The 18,894-nt window shown below is 54.0% G+C and overlaps 1 protein-coding gene across 23 annotated transcripts in view; it reads left to right on the forward strand.

Moving 5' to 3' along the window:
• The window catches only part of MICAL3 (microtubule associated monooxygenase, calponin and LIM domain containing 3), a 225,113-nt gene that overhangs the window by 181,737 nt on the left and 24,482 nt on the right, over positions 1-18,894 (forward strand). For 12 of the 23 annotated variants that reach the window (XM_074325093.1, XM_074325094.1, XM_074325095.1 and 9 more), the window contains 8 exons: positions 5,452-5,672; positions 7,533-7,622; positions 9,474-9,611; positions 10,790-10,852; positions 14,179-14,292; positions 15,055-15,198; positions 15,573-15,655; positions 16,761-18,600. In XM_074325093.1, coding sequence (XP_074181194.1) covers positions 5,452-5,672; positions 7,533-7,622; positions 9,474-9,611; positions 10,790-10,852; positions 14,179-14,292; positions 15,055-15,198; positions 15,573-15,655; positions 16,761-18,600 — 2,693 coding nt within the window. The remainder of the gene's footprint in view (positions 1-5,451; positions 5,673-7,532; positions 7,623-9,473; positions 9,612-10,789; positions 10,853-14,178; positions 14,293-15,054; positions 15,199-15,572; positions 15,656-16,760; positions 18,601-18,894) is intronic. The other 11 variants (XM_074325100.1, XM_074325112.1, XM_074325102.1 and 8 more) reach the window with 9 other exon arrangements.

The raw sequence follows: 18,894 nt of genomic DNA on the forward strand, positions 1-18,894 counted from the left end.
CTGCCCAGCTCTGGGCACAGGAGGGGCAGGGCAGGGTCTTGTACCACTTTCCTTACACGGGTGGTTCAAGTGCCAGCAACTGGGTCTGGCCCCAAATCACCTTTCCATGGGGAAGTGCTAATTACGCTTTACTTGCACCGGAATCGCCCTGAGGGCTCATTAAAGCCCAGGTTGCTGGGCAGTTTCTGACTCTGTCAGTGTGGGCTAGAGCCCAAGATTTGCATTTCTAGAACGTTCCCAGTGATGCTGTGGCCTGGAGACCACACTTTGAGAGCCACTGCTTCCCTGATGAAAACACCACCTGGGACACGAGGTAAAAAGATGATCCCCGGGCCCTCCCCTGGAGTAGCTGAGGCAGCGGCTTTGGGGTGGAGGCCAGGAATACCTGTTGTTAACAGACATGATGTGATTCTTACCATCGGCTTCATGGGTAGTTCACACAGGTGGACACTCTGGCACAGGCATCATCAGCTCATGACCCCTCCCTCCTTGGAATAGGGAACCGGGAGCATCTTCCCAAAGAGAACCTGGAAACAGTACTTTTATTTTCTCTGGGAGAGACCAGGTGCCCGAAGACAATAGAAAACTGGCTTTGTGGTTTTAGTTGTGTTTTTCCCTGACTGCCCATCTGAAAGACTTGGCCCCAGGTGAGGGCCATGGCTTGTGCAGTGCCCATCTGCTGAAGTCCTGTAGTGTTTACACATCCTGGCTCTGGACAATTAGTCATTGAGAGCTGGAGCAAACAAGTGTGCTTTCCAGAGCGCATGCCCCAGAAGTTGGGGACAGGCCGGCACAGAGGGGCCGTGCCCCCCATCAGGTAACACCGCGATGAAAAGCCCCTCCTTCGAGGCTGACTGTAAACAAGTGTGAATTCCTGACTGTCCTTGGCTTCTGGGAGGTGAGCTTGGAATGCCCTGCCTGCTGGGAAAGTATTTCACTGGGGCCTTATGTCATGGTGGACAGTCTAATAATGTGATTTAGGGTGAGGGCTGGCCATATCAGAGACACCCATGATTTAGGGTGGCGGCTTTGGGTCATGCAGTGTCAGGTGACCTGGAGACCAACCACAACCACATGGGCAATCAATTGGTCAATCATTCGCTGCAGGAGGAAGACCACGAATGGGCGCCTGGCTGCGTGCGTCCAGCCTCAAAGTGGAGACCGGGAATTTGGGCAGGCCCTGTATGACAGAATATTGCACAGACTCTCTGACTATGAGTGGGTTAATTTAAAAGTGAAAGCTGTGATTCCCCATTTTCCCTTGCAAACCTCCAAGAACTTCACGTGGATTCTGTGCAACAGCCTGCCTCGCTCATACAAGGCCTGCCCAAATTCCCGGTCTCCACTTTGAGGCTGGACGCACGCAGCCAGGCGCCCATTCGTGGTCTTCCTCCTGGGCTGTCACTCTGACAGCTGCTAGGAACCGAAGGGCGCTTGGATTCTAAACCACTGCATGGGGTGCAGCAGGGTATGGTGTGGACGCTGGGCAGTCCTGACTTCTCACACGGGTGGCCCAGCCTCCAGCTTCAGTTTTCCCGTTTGTGAAGCAGGGAAGTCATCGTGGCTGTGCCTTAGTCATAGTGCAGCTAGTAAGCTAATCCGCGAGCCGTGCCTGTGCCATGGGGTTACCCAGCACTGTGCTCATCGTCCTGGGACCTGCCGCTCCTGGCCCAGCAGGATCTCTGCTTAGCCCACTGAAGTCGGGAGCAAGCCTGTCCCACTAGAACCAGGCCGTGTGCCCCTGGTTCTGCTTCCTCCCACCAGGTCCTGTTATGGCCTCAATAAGAGGGCAACACCTGAGAGGAGACTCAGGGAAGGTGCTTCAAGATGAGTGAGTGGGTGTAAATTGTAGCACAGATAACTTATGCTAGACGTTATTCTGACTGAAAGGGGCAGCTCCTTCTGACGGATGCTCTGCCGAGAGGCTTCAGACGTTCCATGTCTGACGCTGTGAACGTGGACATGGTACCTCTGCCATGTTGCTGCATTGGCTTTCCCTGGGGTGCTCCCTGTACATCCATGCCCGTCTTGGCTGTGCTGGGCTCGTGACAAGCACCACAGTGAGAAGAGCAGACCTGGCCCTGCTCTCAGAGACAGTGCGGTCCCGGGAGGCCAGCCTAGACCAAGCAGTCACCTGGCACAGCGTATTGTTACAGATGCCCAGATAGCCACCTGCTTGGCGGAGAGCTGACCCGAATGCCTGGCCCTCATCTCTCCTCCGAGGCTGTGTCCTGAGCGGTCACTCATCCTCCCTGAAAGGCAGAGGGATCTGGTCGTCTGTATTGCATTTTGCTCTGGTCTAGTGATTCTCTGCACTTAAACTTTCCAGGCTGTAGTCTGAGGGTGGGGTAGCGGTGTCCCCTGCACATTCCAACCTCTTCAAAGGCCAGACCCAGAAATTCAGGTGCCGGGAGCAGGCGAGGATGGCAAACGAGCTTTGGTACTGAGCTTACACTGCGGGTCTTACGTGACATGAGGAGCCGGGCCAGACCCAGAGCGTTGCTCCAAGGTACCGTGGAGTGCTGGCCTGAAAAGGGACAGTTGGCAGCCCCTGCCGATCTCTCTCTGTCCTCCACAGAGGGAGGGAGCCCTGTTTGCCCGTCTCAGATCTCCACGTGCATGCAGCACAGCCTCTCAGAAATGGCCTGACAGCTTGCTGCTTAGGAGGAGAGGCAAGGGTTGACCTTTCCACCCTATTTTTGTACTCTGTGCGTCACTTGCTATTCTCCCATGGTCCTTGAGCTGTCACAAAACTAGCCAGTGTGGCTGTCAGATCTGTACACAGGGCCTCGTTACCCTTAGTATGTGAAGGGTGGCCATCTCATGAGGTAGCACAGAACAGGGCAGGGCTGCACTGAGGCCCCAGGAAGCTGCCATGCACCCCAGCTGCCTGAGGATCACTGGGCAGCCTGAGCTCAGCCGTGCAAGAGGACAAGCCGGCCCTCTCTCTGCCCACCTAAGACATAAGATGAGCATAGGAGCATTCTTATCCTTACCTCATGTTTGAAAGGTGTTAAATAACATAAATTACCCATTGTTGTTAATTAATAAGAAAGTAAACAAATGGAAACATACAGGTAAGGCAAAGTAATCCCTAAGTAAACACTGAAAAATAGTCAAAATCTAGATGCCCAACTTCCTGTGGCCCGGATTCTTGTTTGCCTGCTTTAAATTGCTTCCTCCCAACTCTCCATCCCAGCAGTCATGTTGTGCCGTATTCTGTCATGACATGTTTGCGTCTTATGTCCCCTAGGGAATGAGGATCTTTTCTGTTACTTTGAGTTGCCTGCAATGTCTAGGAAGGTGCATGGTAAATAGAAGACACTCAGTAAATCTTAGTTGGGTGAATGAATGAGTAGAATTCACCAGACGAGCTGGGTACAGTAAGGAGCTGGCTCCGTTTATTTCTGTGTCCCTGGCTGAGCTTCGGTAGGCACTCACAATGTTCGTCGAAGGAACAAATGTGTAGATGAGTAAACAAGTGAATGGCTCGAGTTCCAGGGTGTAACACAAGCACCTTGAAAATCAGTAAAATCTCTACTCTTCACAACTGCCTGCAAGGCAGGTATTAACATTGCCCTGTCACCCATGAAGACACTGAGGCTGGGAGAGCATAAATAATCAGCATGGCCCTGTGAGGACCCAGCCACCTGAAAAGCCGAAGGAATGCAGCCCACCAGGCTGCCCTCACTTCTGACCCAGCTGCCGTGGGAGAGTTCCCAAAGCCACCGTCAGCCTTGATAATTTGGAAGACAGAACCCAACAGAAAGGGGAATGCCCGTGTTTATGCTTTAATTATGGGAGAGGGTAACGACTGAAATCAGCCAAAGGAAGCGCCTCGGGCAGAGCCCGAGGATGGGCAGCTGCAGAGCTGCCAGGTCCTCTCCTCATGGAGTTAGGACAGGGGCACCTTCTTGGTTTGGGTGTGTGACGGTACCCCCGCAGAATGGTCACCAAGCCTTGCTGTTGAGAGTTTTTCTTTGGGCTTGATACCTCGGCAGCGAATGATTGACTAATCGACCGCCCATGTGGTTGTGGTTGGTCTCCAGGTCACCTGACACTGCATGACCCAAAGCCGCCACCCTAAATCATGGGTGTCTCTGATATGGCCAGCCCTCACCCTAAATCACATTATTAGACTGTCCACCATGATGTAAGGCCCCAGTGAAATACTTTCCCAGCAGGCAGGGCGTTCCAAGCTCACCTCCCAGGAGCCGAGGACAGTAGCCAGGCCTCTCAGAGCAGGCTAAGTTCTTTACTACACGTGCAGTGGGTGGCACGTCCTCACCACAGTGCTCACTGGCTCGCTGTCACACATGGCCCCACTCTGAGGAGGGGGGAGCACGCCCCCTCACAGGAAGTCAGCCAGCCTCTCGCCAGGCCTGATGCTGCTGGGGTGTGGGGCTCGTCGTCCAGAGGCTGGGCCTCGCTTCACTGTGAAGCCTAGTCAGCTCCTTTCCTCACTGGAGGCAAAGCCTGTCCTGAAGGAGACTGGCAGTTATCCGCTCATGGAGTGGCTCCCAGAAGCTGCTCTGCTCACTGTGACGCTGGCTGTCCGTCCTCCACCTGGACCCCACGGTGGTATTGAGTGGTGAGGTTTTTCATCCATGTGCTGCCTGTTGTACCGCTTCTTGGCAGAGCAGGGAGGGCAGGGTGGCCTAGAGCGCAGGCATCCCGTTCAGGGCTCGTGCAAGTCATGGCAGGTGTCTTCTCACACGTCATGCTGCCGCCATTTGAAAGTGAGCCAGACTGTGTGCTGTGAAGGGAGCTGTGGTGGCAATGCAGCCGCTTGTAAAAAGCAGTGCCCAGGGTGGGGGTGTTGCCACCGTGTCCCCACAGTTCCCACACTGTCCTGTGCAGTGAGCGGGGCCTCTGCTGCCACGCTACCTGTGTGCTCCCCGCAGTGTCCAGCTCAAGGTGTAGCAGATCGTGGGCACTCAAGGAACACTGGAGCAGTGTGCTGCCCCTCCTCCAGCACATCTGCAATTAAGATTCCACTTGGGCGCCTTGCAGCCGCTACCCCTTCCCTGGCATGGCCCTCACGACAGCCCTCCGACCACCTGAGTCAAGTAGAATTGAGTTCCTCAAACCAAATAGTGGAGCACAATGGAAGGAGACTTCCTCTCCACTCCTGATCCCCTGGGTCATGAGTTTGTATCAGAAGGGGTTCACACCCCATGCTCTGAGGGCCTCTGAGACTGGCCTCTGAACAGAGTACCCAGCAGACTGGGCCACTGCTTGCGTGCGCTCGCACGTGTGCAGGCCAGCTTGCCCCTTGTTCCCTCTCCTCCTGTACCCTCGTGTGCCTGATGTGGGCAGGGAGGCAGGGTGGCCCTTCCGACGAGGCCTCCCTTCCCGCCCAGCAGGTGCTTTGCCTCTGGTTGTGGCTTTCACCTCCCCCTTCTCGGTTTTGTCATTCCCTCACTTTGGCTGTGTGCTTTTTCTTCACAGCAGTTCTGAGTCCGAGATGGAGGAGGAGGAGCCTCCCCTGCCCACCTCAGACCTGGGTGGCGTTCCTTGGAAGGAGGCTGTGCGGATTCATGCTCTTCTGAAAGGAAAGAGTGAAGGGGAGCTGGAGGCCTTGGAGAGCTACGAGCTTGGGGACAAGGAGGAGGACGAGGAGGACGAGGATGACGAGGACGAAGATGAAGAGGAGGAAGAGTCCAGTGAAGGTCAGAAAGCAGCCCCTTCTTCTGCCTCAGACCCTGTCCGGGCCTGAGGGTAAGAGGTCTCTGGCTGGGGTCCTGTGGTCATACCCCGCACAGCCACACACACGTCCTTCCCACCTCCCTGACCTTGGACACAGGGCACAGCACACCGTCCACAGCAGAAGTGCCGTCCGTGTGCACGTCTGAGTTGAAATTGGAAGTGCAGGGCAGGGTCCAGTGCAAGGACTTCATCCAGACGAGGTGCCTCATTCTCCTTGTCCCTTTCTCCTTTTTCCCCTTCAGTTTCAGTTAATGAAATTTATTTTAGTAAAGAAAGGGAATTTAGTTTTCTAGAGGAGTCCCTGACTCCTGGTCCTAAATATCAGATGCTGCAGAGCATTGAATCTCACATTCGTTCAGAGCCATTGTCACTGAGGAGGGAGCTGAGCCAGGTGCCCACTGGGCTGGGTCCAGGCAGGGATGTGAAACAAGCAGCACATTTGTACCAGAGGGGGCACCAGTTCCAATGTTGGGTCCATCTGGTTGGCTCTGCAATGTTCTGTCGCTTTGGACTCAAGATGTTTCAACTCTGTCCCTGTCTCTGCCTGTGTGTCCTTGAGTGAATGAGGAAGAACTTGCAGGGCCTCCTTTTCTTGCCTATGGAACAGTCAGGGTCATTCTTTCCCCGTCCTGACTGCACAGAGGTCTGGGTGGTGGTAAAGAAGAAACCAGCAGTGGAGACCCGAATCCACTGAGGACAGTGCTCTGTCCATTCACTGTGCGCTCCCTCTCCAGGGCGCAGGGAGTGGAAGAGGAGGACACACACTTACGCCCAGCTCCTCCCATCCGGTCAAGGAGCGGTCAGTTCTGGACATTCGGGCCACGCAGAGCTGGCAGTCGGTGGGCTGCTGCTCCCTATGCTTGTCTGGTCTTCCTGGAGTTAGATGCACGCGGTTGCCCAGCACATCCAGGGTCTGCTTTCTCTGGCACAGCAAGGCCGAGGGTGGGCCGGATGCAGAGCCCTGCCAGCCAGGGTGCGTGTCACTGAGCTGGTGTCCGACAGCCATGTGGCTCTAACACACCGGCCTGATGTGGCAGAGCCGGCAAGAAGCAAGACATGGTCCTCCTGACCCTGAGGTGCCCACATGGCATGACCAGTCAGGCAGGGCACTTCCTGTGGCTCCCTAAGGAGCATCTCCACACCTGGTTCTCCTGTACTCTTCCCTCCAAAGGTGCGGGCTGGGGGGGAGCCTGAGGCGGTTCTGGGTGCCTGCCCCTCCCTCCTTACTGTTTTATGTGCAAGAAGGAGGCAGGCCCTTGGCCGGAAGCTGGTGTTGGGTTCTTTTCTCCATGTGCTGTGTCTGCCGCACCTCAGCTGACCAGAGCTGCCCCTGTGTGCCTGCCAGTTAGGGGGCTGAGCATGTTCACAGCTCTTTCAAGGAAAGGTACTTAGTTTGTATCATTCCACACGTCATCATCTCCATCTGACGATTAATATGCTCCATGGCTTCTATCCCCTGACATGGCTTAAGGTCACAGCCTGTTTCCTTTCAGGAGAGTTTAGTCCCGCCTTCCTTCATGCAGCCTTAATTTCCTGGACCCCGGACCTGGTAGGAAGAACAAACCTGCAGGGAGCGGCCTCTAACTAGAGAGACGTGTGCTGACAAACTGGGCCAAACCCTGGGCCCTTGTTCTTGGCCTGTGGCATGTGTCTCAGGCCGTGGACTTCGAGACCTGTGTAGACAGTGACCGGATGTTATGCCGTGCCGCTGAAGATAACTCTTCTTTCTCTTCTCTTCCCTCCCTCCATCTCTTTTCTCTCTGTATCCCCACGCGGGCATTCTTGATGCTGTGTTTGTGGGTGTCTGGCTCCCCCTGCTGTAGAAGGGGAGTATTGCCCCCGGGACAGAGAACTCCTGCAAGGCCAGTGGCTCCAGTACCTGTCAGAAGAAGAAGATTCGGGTACATGTAAAGGTACCCACTCTGCCCCTGCCCACCTTCTACCCTGGCTCCCTGGCAGGCATCCAAAATCTGCCTCCAAGAGCAGGTCCCACGTGAAAAGATCTGTTTATAGAGCTGTACTGACAGGCTTTGGCATATATCCCTGGGCCCAGCCTTCTGTGAGACCGAGATTCAAGAGGAAATCAGAGAAGACTCCAGAAGCAGCCTTATTAGGTCCCCTGCGAGGTCCCCTCGTCCAGTTAGGCCCCGGCTTCTCCGATGCAGAAAACCTCACGTCCAGGCACAGCTCTGCGTGGCTCAGGTGCCAGCGCCTCCCTTCACTGTGCCTGTGAACGTTTCTCTGAGAAAGGAGGACATGCTGGCAGACGAGTCCTCAAGCTCCATTCAGTAACAGGAAGCTGAGCATTATCCAGGGAGGACTCGCTCGCTTCCCTTTGGTGCCATGAAGTTGAAGAAAGGCCCTACGTTTTCTCTTTGATGTATGTTTCTTAGTCCTGAGATGTTTAGTGGCTCAGCTGTGCCTCAGCCCCACCAGCACCATAAGGCCTGAGCCTGGCAGAAGTCTGTGACCCTACAGCACGCAGTGGCTCGGCACCTAACTGTGGTAGTGCCTGCATCCGCGCTTGGCGATCTCATTGGCACTTTCTGGCATTTTCTTTCATGTCGCATTCCCTGTCACTTGAAAATTAAGCGGCTGTCATTACAGTGATGAAGCCATAGCATATTGTCCCACTAGACTGTTGAGAGCAGGCTCCCACTGGGAGCCCCAGAGTCCTTAGATCAGGTGGCACCTGCTCTTAGCTGAAAAGCCGTCCTCCCTTCTGTAGTGTCCCCTCCCTCAAGTTGCTGGCTGTTCCTTTATTTTAACCCAATTGGATGGCATGGTCCAAGCACTGGCTGTAGGGAGCCCACAGGGCAGGGTGCATACAGATCCCTGGGCACTGGCGGGGTCTCACTTAGCTGAGAAGCCAGGTCCTGCGTGCAGAGGGGTCAGCGGGGCACTGATGGAGTTTGAAGAAAATGGGCTTTGACCTCACAAAAAGCAGAAAGGTCTTACTCCTATCCAAATTTAGGGGTTTATAGGGCAGAGTGCTGCTTCCTCCCAGCCCGGCCTCCCCTGCTCCGTCCTGCCCCCTAAGCTGTGTCCCTGCCTTGACCAGCGGGCAGCATGAGGCCTTACGGAGGGACTTTTGTCTCCAGCTGCAGAAGATAAAACTAAAGTACCAACAAAGTAAATTTCTGTCCTGTGTGCGTTGATTGTTTCATGGCAAAATGACATTATCCCATCCGACCTCTCTCGTCATTTGGCTCAAATCTCAAAGGAGAAGCTGTCAGCATGACAGGTGGCAGTAAGCACTATGCCGTGTCACCAGTAGAAGGGACAGGAGGAGTGCACCTTCAGGGATCTCTCGCTGTGCTTGGTAACAGCTAAGTACTCTGACTTCTGGAGGGATGACCCTCAGGGGCCAGTTGAGACTTGTTCTTTTTTTTCTTGCTGGGCACTTGGGTCCCTCAAATGCAGTTAATGTGCAAAGAACATCAGAAAGGAAAATTCTTAATGCACTGGAGCTGAATGTATGGTTCTCTTGTTGAAATTAACAGTGTATGTGAAACTTACAATGACTAAGTCAAGTTGGAAGAGTAAAAGTCAGAAAGAGAGAGAGAGTGTGTGTGTACGTGCACATACGCACACACATTCTCAGTTTTTGCCTTTCTAATCCACACTGATCCTGGTAACTTTTCTTTCTGTTTTCTTTCCTGTGGTGTTTCATTCCCTCCTTCCCTTGATTTTATTTTCTCCTTTTTCTTCCTCCCTATCACTCTCCCTTCCTCATTTCCTTCACTTCTTGACCTGGTACCTAGCCGGGAGCCAGAGGCTACAGCCGATCATAAGTGCAGCCGATCCCCTGGAGATCCAGGCTGATGTGCACTGGACGCATGTGCGCGAGAAACAGGAGGAGGAGCAAATGGCACCGACCTCTGAGTCCTGTGCTTCTGGAGGTAACTGCTGCAGGACCCACGGTCCCGATGCCTCTGGGAGTTTCTCTGTCCCTGCATCCCCTCTCGTTGCTGCAGAGGACTCTTCTGTTAGGGTCAAAGCCATCCATGATCAAAAGTAACAGCTGACAGAACATTTCGTTTTCCTGATGTTCCTGATGTAATCGTGACCACTGCCCTGGGCTGTTGTCTGAGGATGTGTAAAGTTCTCTGTGGGTTAAGAGGTTGTGGACTCTTCTCCACTGACGCAAAATAGTAAAATGAACTTGGTCTTGAGAAACCAGAATTTTCTTTCTTTCCTCCATGATACTAGGCAGGGTTTCTCTTTCTCCACTTAGTAGAATGTTCTGGTGCTTTCCGCATGGAATGTGTCTGGGTGTGAATGTGCATTAGCAGGATGGGGATAAGGGGGCATAGTATGAAGGGAAAGAAGTTCTAAGAGGAGATAATAGTAAAGAGGCCTCTAAAGAAGCATAATTTCCAGCTCTAGGTTGTAGATAACATGATGACTGTTCCAGAGCAGGATGAAGATGAACCTTATTCTGGCTTTTATTCAAGCAATAAAAGAAAGAAATGGAGCCTGGAGGTCTGTGGCTGCTGCCATGCCATTCTCATACCTTTCAACCTCAGTATACCCACTTTCCACATACAGACCTTTGGAGCCGCCAGCTTGTCTCTCGTTCACTTATCTTCATGTTTCCATTCAGTGCCTGTTGAGGCCACGCGCCCTACAAGGCTCTGAGTATACAAGGAGATGGTCCCTGCCTTTATGCAGCAGCCTTTGATGGGGCATTTGATCCTCCCCAGCCCCAAATCACCTATAGGCAAGACCAACCTCTGTTAAATACTTTTACAGCAATGTAAGTCCACCCAGAAGCTCTGCGGGAATGGAGGCGAGAGACCCTGCTGGCCAGGGGCATCAGACTGGCCTGTGCCATGAGGCTGGCTCTGCGGCCCAAGCCCATATGACCCTCCCTGTGTTTTCTCTCCATTCCTCGTCCTGAATACTGATCACAGAAGCTTGCAATGGGCCTGTTTCCCTCGTCAGTGCCGGACAAGCCTCTGGCTATAACATCATCTCGGTTTTTCTTCTGTTTTGGACTTTAGGGATGACTTGACTCTCCTCACTAGGAACGCTTATTCCTGTGTAACTTTGTATTTATCGTCTGTTTTAAATTCAGTGCCTGACCTTCCCTCCATACGCCGTGCAGCAGTACAGGCCTGGCTGGAGACGGTCTCCGGAGGTAGTCTGGTGATGTTTCTTCTCTCCCCACTCACCATAACAAGTCTCTCGGCAGCTCTGCTGGTGCCTTAACACTAGAGTTCTGGCCCTGCCGCTCGTGCATGCCAAGGGTGGGGATGGGGCACGTGCATACCTCACTCGGCAGCCGTCCTGCATGGACAAGACACGCACCCCGTGCCCTTCAGGGACGATTCAGAGATAAGCAATAGTGTAGACAGGACAGATGGACATTTGTTTAATTAATAGAGGTTGGGTCAAGCCCAAAGCTGAAGCAGCATTTTTAGCACTGAGATCTAAACTCTGGAGAAATTGAGTGTGAAAGGAGAAAATGAGTTAATAGTCCACAAACCTACCAAAGTGTCAGAGAAAGAGGCAGTCAGTACTCAGGGGGCCTTATGGGAAATAGCAGTGAAAAGAGGAGAGCCGGGGGTTGGCAGATGTCGTTCAGCTAAGAGCAGGGGGAGAGGCTGATCATAAGCATGTGTAGCATCAGCTGGGTCTTCAGACCAAGGTGCGGGTTTCTCATTAAGTGCTGAGGCCGACAGATAGCTGAGAACCTTGGCTATCCTTCCTCAACTTTCCTGGAGAGGCGTTTTTCAACGAGGTGACTCCTGGCATTTGGGGCAGAATGCTTCTCTCCATTGCGAGCGTGTGACATCCTGGCCTCTGCCCTCTAAATGTCATAGTGCAACCTCCACTCCCAGCCCAGTCATAAGACAACCAAAAAGGCCTCTGTGCAATCCCAAATGCCACTCGAAGAAGAGCAGTAGTGCCCCAGCGGTTACTTGTGGATGGGCGGGATTGGAGCTCGTGGATCGTACCACCAGCCCCTTACCAGTGCACCCCACTGCCCTGATGGGCCACGGACACAGCACAGGCAGGAGGTCCTTTCCCGCAGAGCCCCAGGGTGCGGGACAGAGGCCATCAGCTCTGTGCACAGAAGCTGCTGGTCATTCTCTCCTAGTTAGTTTGCATCCCCAGGATGATTGGACAAGGCTGGGGTGTCAGGACTTCCCAGCTGGGAGCTGAGCTAAACCAGGAGCTAAGTGTGGCACAGATTCCTGGCTTCCATAGTGTGTGGCCGCTTCTAGCACCCTGCACTCCATCCTAACCCAGATTTAACCCCCAACTCCATCCCTTGGGCTGCGTCTGTCTTTCAGCATCGGCTGCTGCTGTGTTGACATCCTCACTTGTTTGTTTTGATGTGTGTGACAATTGTTCCTCCCAGGGAGCTCACGAGGATGGTAGGCTTCTCACCCTTCTGACCGACGGCACTTAGTAGAAGCTCTGAACTAGGAGAAGCACGTGAGGGTGAGGGGCCAGGCCGGGGTGGAGCTCAGCCGGTGAGCGGTCCTCATGCTGGCCGGACGGGTGCCCTGGGCCAACTTCCTGTGTACTTGCCATCAGCAGTGCAACTGCCACCTCGATGCCAGCTCGCACAGAGCCATCTGAGCACATGTGGTGGCACAATGGGCCCTTGCCATGCTGGCTCAGGTGCTGTTCCCACTGGGTTGGGGTGACTGTGAAGGAGGAAGGTTCTAGGGGAGCAGGGGTGTGGTGCCACGATGAACTTGCTCTCAGAAAGCTCAGGTGTGAGGAGCACAGACTTGTTTGTGCCTCAGGAGCCCCACACCCTGGTGTTGAACTGACTTCCTTGAATGACCGACAGATGTTACCACACAGAGGTTTAAGCCTGTGGAAGTACATTCCCGCCAGTACTTTCCCAGACACATGCCGTTGACATAGGAAGGCATCTGGGCATTGCCCGCTCCGTGAGCTGCTGTGCTGTTGCACAGGAACATGACCGTCCCCATCTGCCAGCCTAGCACTTGTTGTGGAACTCTCCCATCTCTCCCCAGAACCTGGACTCACCCCAAACCTCTTTCGACAGTTCTCCAAAACTGAATATGAACCAGCACCTTATTTTTAGTAAGCTCAGTATACACAAGGGGTGATGAGATAAGTGCACAGCTTCAGGAATTATTAAAAGCAAAAATTCATATAACTACCACGTAGGTCAAGAAATAAAACACTACCAGCATCTTCAAAGTGTCCCTTCCCTTTCTCCCCTCCCCCAAAGGCAAGCATTCCCTTGATTTTCACTGTACACTGACCTCAATGGCCACTGTAAAGTGTTTTTCCCATGTTTGGTCTGTACGTCCTTATGGTGCCGGGATGTGGATTCAGAAGGCCTGTGAGAATGACCTGCTCGTTACGTGGCTATCCTCTTGCATTCAGCTCAGCCTTGTAGGAAATCTGTCCAACTTGACCACAGCTGGTTCCTCTGCCGACAGGCCTCTCCTGGGCTTCCATCCTCAGGCTCTTGCATATGCAGCCAGAGCATAACCCCTTTTCCTGAAATGAAAACCTTTAAGAAGGATTTGAAGGTGGCTGCGCTTAGAACCTACAAGAAGCTCTCAGGACCCCTGACAGATGGGTAACACTGGTATTTCACAGCACCTTTAAAGCAGGGCTCATGGCTTTCTTGACTTCTCTTACTCCGAACTGTTAGTGTAAGTTCTATCTAAGTGTGCAGAGGTTGGAAGCAGGTGTGAGTGTGAGTATGTGTAGGTATATGTGTGTGTATGAGTAGGGGTGTGTGTGTGTGTGAGAGTGTGTGTAGGTGTAGGAGCTGATTACTCAAGAGAAATGAAGTTGATTCGTGCTTTGCTTTATTTTGCAGCATTGAGGGCTGGTCTTGAGTCTGGAAACTGAACTTTACATATCCCATCACCCTCTCCATTATGCTTTAGAAAAGTATTCCTCTAAATTACCCTAGGCAATGGTGCTACCTCTGCCAGCTGAGGAGGTGCAGTGACCTAGAGGGTCCAGTTGGTCACTCCAACAGTGACTTAACTGTGTGTGACACTGCCACTGCTGGGTTGAGCAATGTGGCCATAAAAAGTTACCTCAGCTGTCTGGACCCCCGTTTTCTCATCACTGATAGAAATTAGAAATTGTCCCCCTAATTGTATTGAATGGCTTGTGGCACGGGAAGCAGTCACATGACCTACAAGCCATTGTTGCTGCTAACTCTGCAGTTGGGTATCTGCTGGGCCTGGGCCTGAAAAAGCAGCGTTTCCCTCTGTACTTCTCAGACTGGGGCTCTTAGCGGCCTCTGGAAGAAGAGGAGTGACGACTGGCCCTGAGCTATTCTTGCCTCCACTTGGCCTGCTGGTCGAGAAATGCGAGGCTCAGGTGTTCAGGAAGGGTCCAGGTCTAACGGACTCCACCTGGGGGTCCAAATCCAGACACTTCAGGGTTTGTCCTCTGGCTGTCCTCCTGTCTTTCCTTTTCTTCCTTCTTTTGACTGTTTCTGCTTTACAGTCCCATTTGATGAGAATGACCTGGAGGAAGATGAGGACTCGGAGCCGGCAGAGATAGAAGGGGAGGCAGCAGAGAATGGGGACACAGGGGACACTGGTGCTGAGCTGGACGATGGTATGGGGACCCCCAGAGCCTCCCCCTCCACCGTGGTGACCACCCTGCTCCCTGCTGGGGACAGGCAAGAGTGCTTAGACTCAGGGAAGTTAAAAACAATACACATTAAACAAAAGCAGGGCACTCAGGGGAGGCAGCTGGTAGGTCTCCTGGTTCGGTCCTTGTTCTGCCACTAACTTGAATGTGTGTCATTTCACCCTGCATTCATTAATTGTGGTTGAGAAACGGAGCAGATTTGAGGCTTTATACACAGACTTCAATCCAGTAGATGCTCTCTGAAAACCAGATACAAGGAGATGGTATTGTAAGAATTGTAATTTGGTTAGTTGGGAGACATAGGGGCAGGGTCTAGACTAGGAGAGGGGAGGGAGGGACACTCCAGGCAACACTGAGGGGGCACCGGCTTCGGCTGTGGTGTGGGTGGCAGGGCCCAGAAGCGCTAACAGGAGAAGCACAGGTGGGGCGGTGGGCGCCCGAAGCAAGGTCTGGCCTCACAGGCACACCCCCTGGCCCGCCATGTGTCACCTGGCTGTATTTCAGAAGAAAGTGGAGCACCATGGGCATTAAAGAGAGTAGCGTGTCACAGAAGACGATGTTCCTTTGGCTGCGTGTCAGAAGCTGGATGGGGACCAGCCGGCAGGGCCCAGCTGGGGCAAGGAGCCGGGTTCAGACCTGCAGCAGTCGTACTGTTCTCCGAGGAACACGAGACTGGAAAGGAATGTGGCCTCGCTCAGGTTCTGTGTCCTACCTTCCCTCTGCCAGATCAGCACTGGTCTGACGACGGCCCATCAGATGCCGAGACGGAGCTTTGCAGGCAGCACCAGGCCGAGGTGGAAGCGGAACTGCTGAGGGTCCCAGAAAACGAGGAGAAGCAGCCTCCTTCCACACCATGGTGCCATGAGAGAGGTCAGTCCCTGTCACAGGAAAGTTGCTCCCAGGACTCCTGCTGCGAGCCACACAAGGGCGCAGGACCTGGAGCAGCAGTATATCAGCCTCCAGGGGCCTCCCCTCCCTGCGCACAGGCTGCACGTGGCTTTACCCACAGCCCCCTTTGTGTGCTCTTTGGGGCCATGAAAGTGCCATATCTCAAAGCTTTGGACACAGACCACACATGTGCCAAAAGCCAGCATCCCTGACACACGGAGGCTACATACAGAGCCCCAGCGAAGCACGTTCCCTTTCCATTTGCAGGTGCGACCTGCTACAGAACTGGCTGGGGGAGCTGCCCTCGGTGGGAGTGGGTTTCCTCTTGTCATCAACCCTGTGTCTCTTCTTTTCAGGTCCCTCCAAAGTCTCCAGCCCCACCCCGTCCCCTGAGGAACAAGCTGTGCTGTTCCCCCCAGTGCACAGCCCCGCGGCAGAGGTAAGAGTTCGGGCTCACTGTGGGTGACAGCTGACGGGACCCTGAGTAGACATACTGATTTCATATTAGGGCCCTGGGTGTGAGCCCCACCCTGCCTTTTGTTTGTTTGTTTGTTTTTTGGTTTCTTGTGCTAAGAGGGGCTGTTGAAAACAAGAGTGGCCTTGGGTCCAGCTCAGTCCTCGCCATGTGGGCAAGGCGGCCTGAGCAGCTTGTCCCTAACCATGGTCTGCACCAACCCCAAACCCGAGTCACCCACCATTGTCATGTCCACATACCACACCTCTTTAAAAATAAGTTTATTTTTATGTTAAAGCAATAATATTTGAAAAATCATCAGTTTGATATGACAGATGCATTTTCTTAATATTATGCTAAAATGAACTATGACTTTTAAAGTTAAAAACATTTATCCAGATTACCAGTGGTATGTGAATTACACACACATTGATGAATGCTCCCTAAATAGATTGTAACAATGTGTCCCAGGAAACATGTTTTGGAAGATACTTTCTGGAGGAGAGATGAGAGAGAGAGGTCCAAACTCAAGACCAGGTCTGCTTGATTTGGTCTTTGGGATTCTAAGAAGCAAGATGAATTTGGTGATTTCTTCTGTGAAATGGAGGAACTTGACGAGACACGTGGGTGGGGCGGTATGAGAATGCAGGATCTGGGTCTTTGAACTTGCTGGGGAGGGCAGTTTGTAATCAAGACTGTAAAAAAGAACTGTTCTAAATTTTCTTACACTGTTGGTCACCATGTTCGTACCTCAGAGATCTTGGAGCTCTTGGGGCTGATGGTGGGGAAGTAAGAGCTGAACCCATTAGTGTCTTCTGGCCAGCACTCACGTCAGTGCACACAGAACGTAGGGTGTGTTTTACATGGACCAATCCCTGAAAGCTGAGGCTGTTCAGCTAAGTACGGGGGTCTAAAAATTACAGAAAGTGAGAAAGGTTCTCCTTGTACCATTTGAATAATGGCTTAAGGATGGAGAGAGGCATGTATTTTAGCAAGCACAGGCCCTTGAGAGGGAGCTCCCCAAGGGATCTTTGCTGGCTGTTAGCTCCCTGCCCTCTGAGCAGCTTCCATCTGTCTTCCTTTCCTGTAGGGGGTCCGGATCCCACTCACCTCTGTGGCTGCCAAGATGAGATCTCCCGAGGAGCGCCTATTCCCAGAGCCTCTGGTCCCCATAGCAGAATGTCCCTCTGGCCAGAAAGCTGTGCACTCTCCTATCCGGTCACAGCCAGTGGCTCTGCCAGAGGCCGTGACACCTGCCTCCCCAGTTAGTTCACAGGGCCTGTCCCCGTTGGCCACCTCCACCCCCAGCCCCACCCCGCTCCCCATTTGCTCCCAACCTCAGCCTTCCTCTGAGGCCACTGTCCCATCACCCACCAAGTCCCCGATATGTTTCCAGCCTGTTCCAGCCAAAACATCCACCCCCCTGGCGCCCCTCCCCCTGAGTAACCAAGGGGACACCAAGGACAGACTGGGCAGCGCCCTGGCTGCGGACGAGGCCCTGAAGCGGAGCGACCTGGTGGCCGAGTTCTGGATGAAGAGCGCCGAGATCCGCCGCAGCCTCGGCCTCACACCCGTGGAGCGGAGCCAGGGACCTGCGCACGGCTTCCCCTCACCTTCCTGGAAGCCAGTGTCCCTAAAATCCTGTTTGGTCGACAAGTCCCCTCAGGGTGAGGGGCTCCATCTTCTAAAACCTCCCCCCGTTCCTAAGAGGCTGGGCCTGCCTAAGTCAGATGGTGACCAGCCCTCCCTGCTGACCCCCAAGTCCCCGTCTGACAGAGAGCTGAAAAGCTCCCACGAGGAGCGGAGAGACCTGTCCAGCAGCTCCGGGCTGGGCCTTCACGGGAGCTCCTCCAACATGAAGACCTTGGGCAGCCAGAGCTTCAACACGTCCGATTCCACCATGCTCACCCCACCCTCGAGCCCACCCCCGCCCCCACCCCAGGACGAGGAGCCCGCCACTCTGCACAGGAGGCCATATCAGACACATGAGCATAAGGACACCGAACCCAAGACCTCTGTGATCCCACCCCCCCCACCTGCCACCTTCATGCGGCCCCCCCGAGAGCCTGCCCAGCTCCCCCGAGAGGAGGTACGGAAGTCATTTGTAGAGAGTGTGGATGAGATCCCCTTTGCCGATGACGTGGAGGACACGTATGATGACAAGACTGAGGACGCGAGTCTGCAGGAGAAGTTCTTCACACCCCCTTCCTGCTGGTCCCGCTCCGAGCAGCCCCTCCACACACCCCCAGCCAAGGAGAACGGTAGGTTGCCTGCTCTGGAGAGTGGGCTCCAGCCGCACAAAAGGGTGCTGCCTGTGGTCTCTCCAGAAGCCAAGGAGCTGGCTGAGGAGCGCATGCGAGCCAGAGAGAAGTCTGTGAAGAGCCAGGCATTGAGAGACGCCATGGCCAAGCAGCTGAGTCGGATGAAGGACATGGAAATGGTAGCTGGGACCTCCAGGCCCCCAGGAGGCAATTCTCGCAAAGTCTCCTCAACACCCTCCAAGGGCAAAGCCCTCGGCCTCGACTCCCCTAAACACCTGGTCCACACAGGCCCTGGGGAGCCCACTCTAAAGCACGAAGCCACTAGTGAGGAGATCCTCTCCCCTCCATCGGACTCGGGGGGCCCAGATGGCTCAGTCACCTCATCTGAGGGCTCCAGTGGGAAGAGCAAGAAGAGATCGTCCCTCTTCTCCCCCCGCAGAAACAAGAAGGAGAGGAAGTCCAAAAGTGAGGTCCGGTCCTCAGAGAAGCCCAGCCCCAGCCTGCTGGGGGAAGCAGCCGCCAAGCCCAGGTCACTGTGGAAGTCAGTCTTCTCTGGGTATAAGAAGGACAAGAAGAAGCAGGGCGACCACAAGTCATGCTCCAGCACCCCTTCCAGTGGTGCCACCGGGGACTCTGGCAAGCTCAGGACGTCCCCGATAGTGAGAGCAGGTACGTCAGCACCCAGGGGCCCTCCTGGGGCAGAGCGGAGGTGTCCGTCCTCCAGTCGTGTGCTTCTCCAGTAGTCCCCTCCCCTGGGCTGCTCCCCACCCAGAGGGTTCTTAGAGCTGACGGGGCAGGGAGAAGGACACTACACCGTGAGTTCACAGAGCGAACTGCACTTCCTAGAACAGTTCTGAAAAGCAGCCTGAAGCGGGACAAAGGAGGCGGGTGGTGTGTGCACGACCTGAGCTTGTGCTGCCCTGGAGGAGGGCAGTGCTGCCAGCAGGTCCAGGCAGCCTGTCT

Source organism: Rhinolophus sinicus, linkage group LG02 (genome assembly GCF_036562045.2).
Source record: "Rhinolophus sinicus isolate RSC01 linkage group LG02, ASM3656204v1, whole genome shotgun sequence".
Taxonomy (NCBI): Eukaryota; Metazoa; Chordata; class Mammalia; order Chiroptera; family Rhinolophidae; genus Rhinolophus; species Rhinolophus sinicus.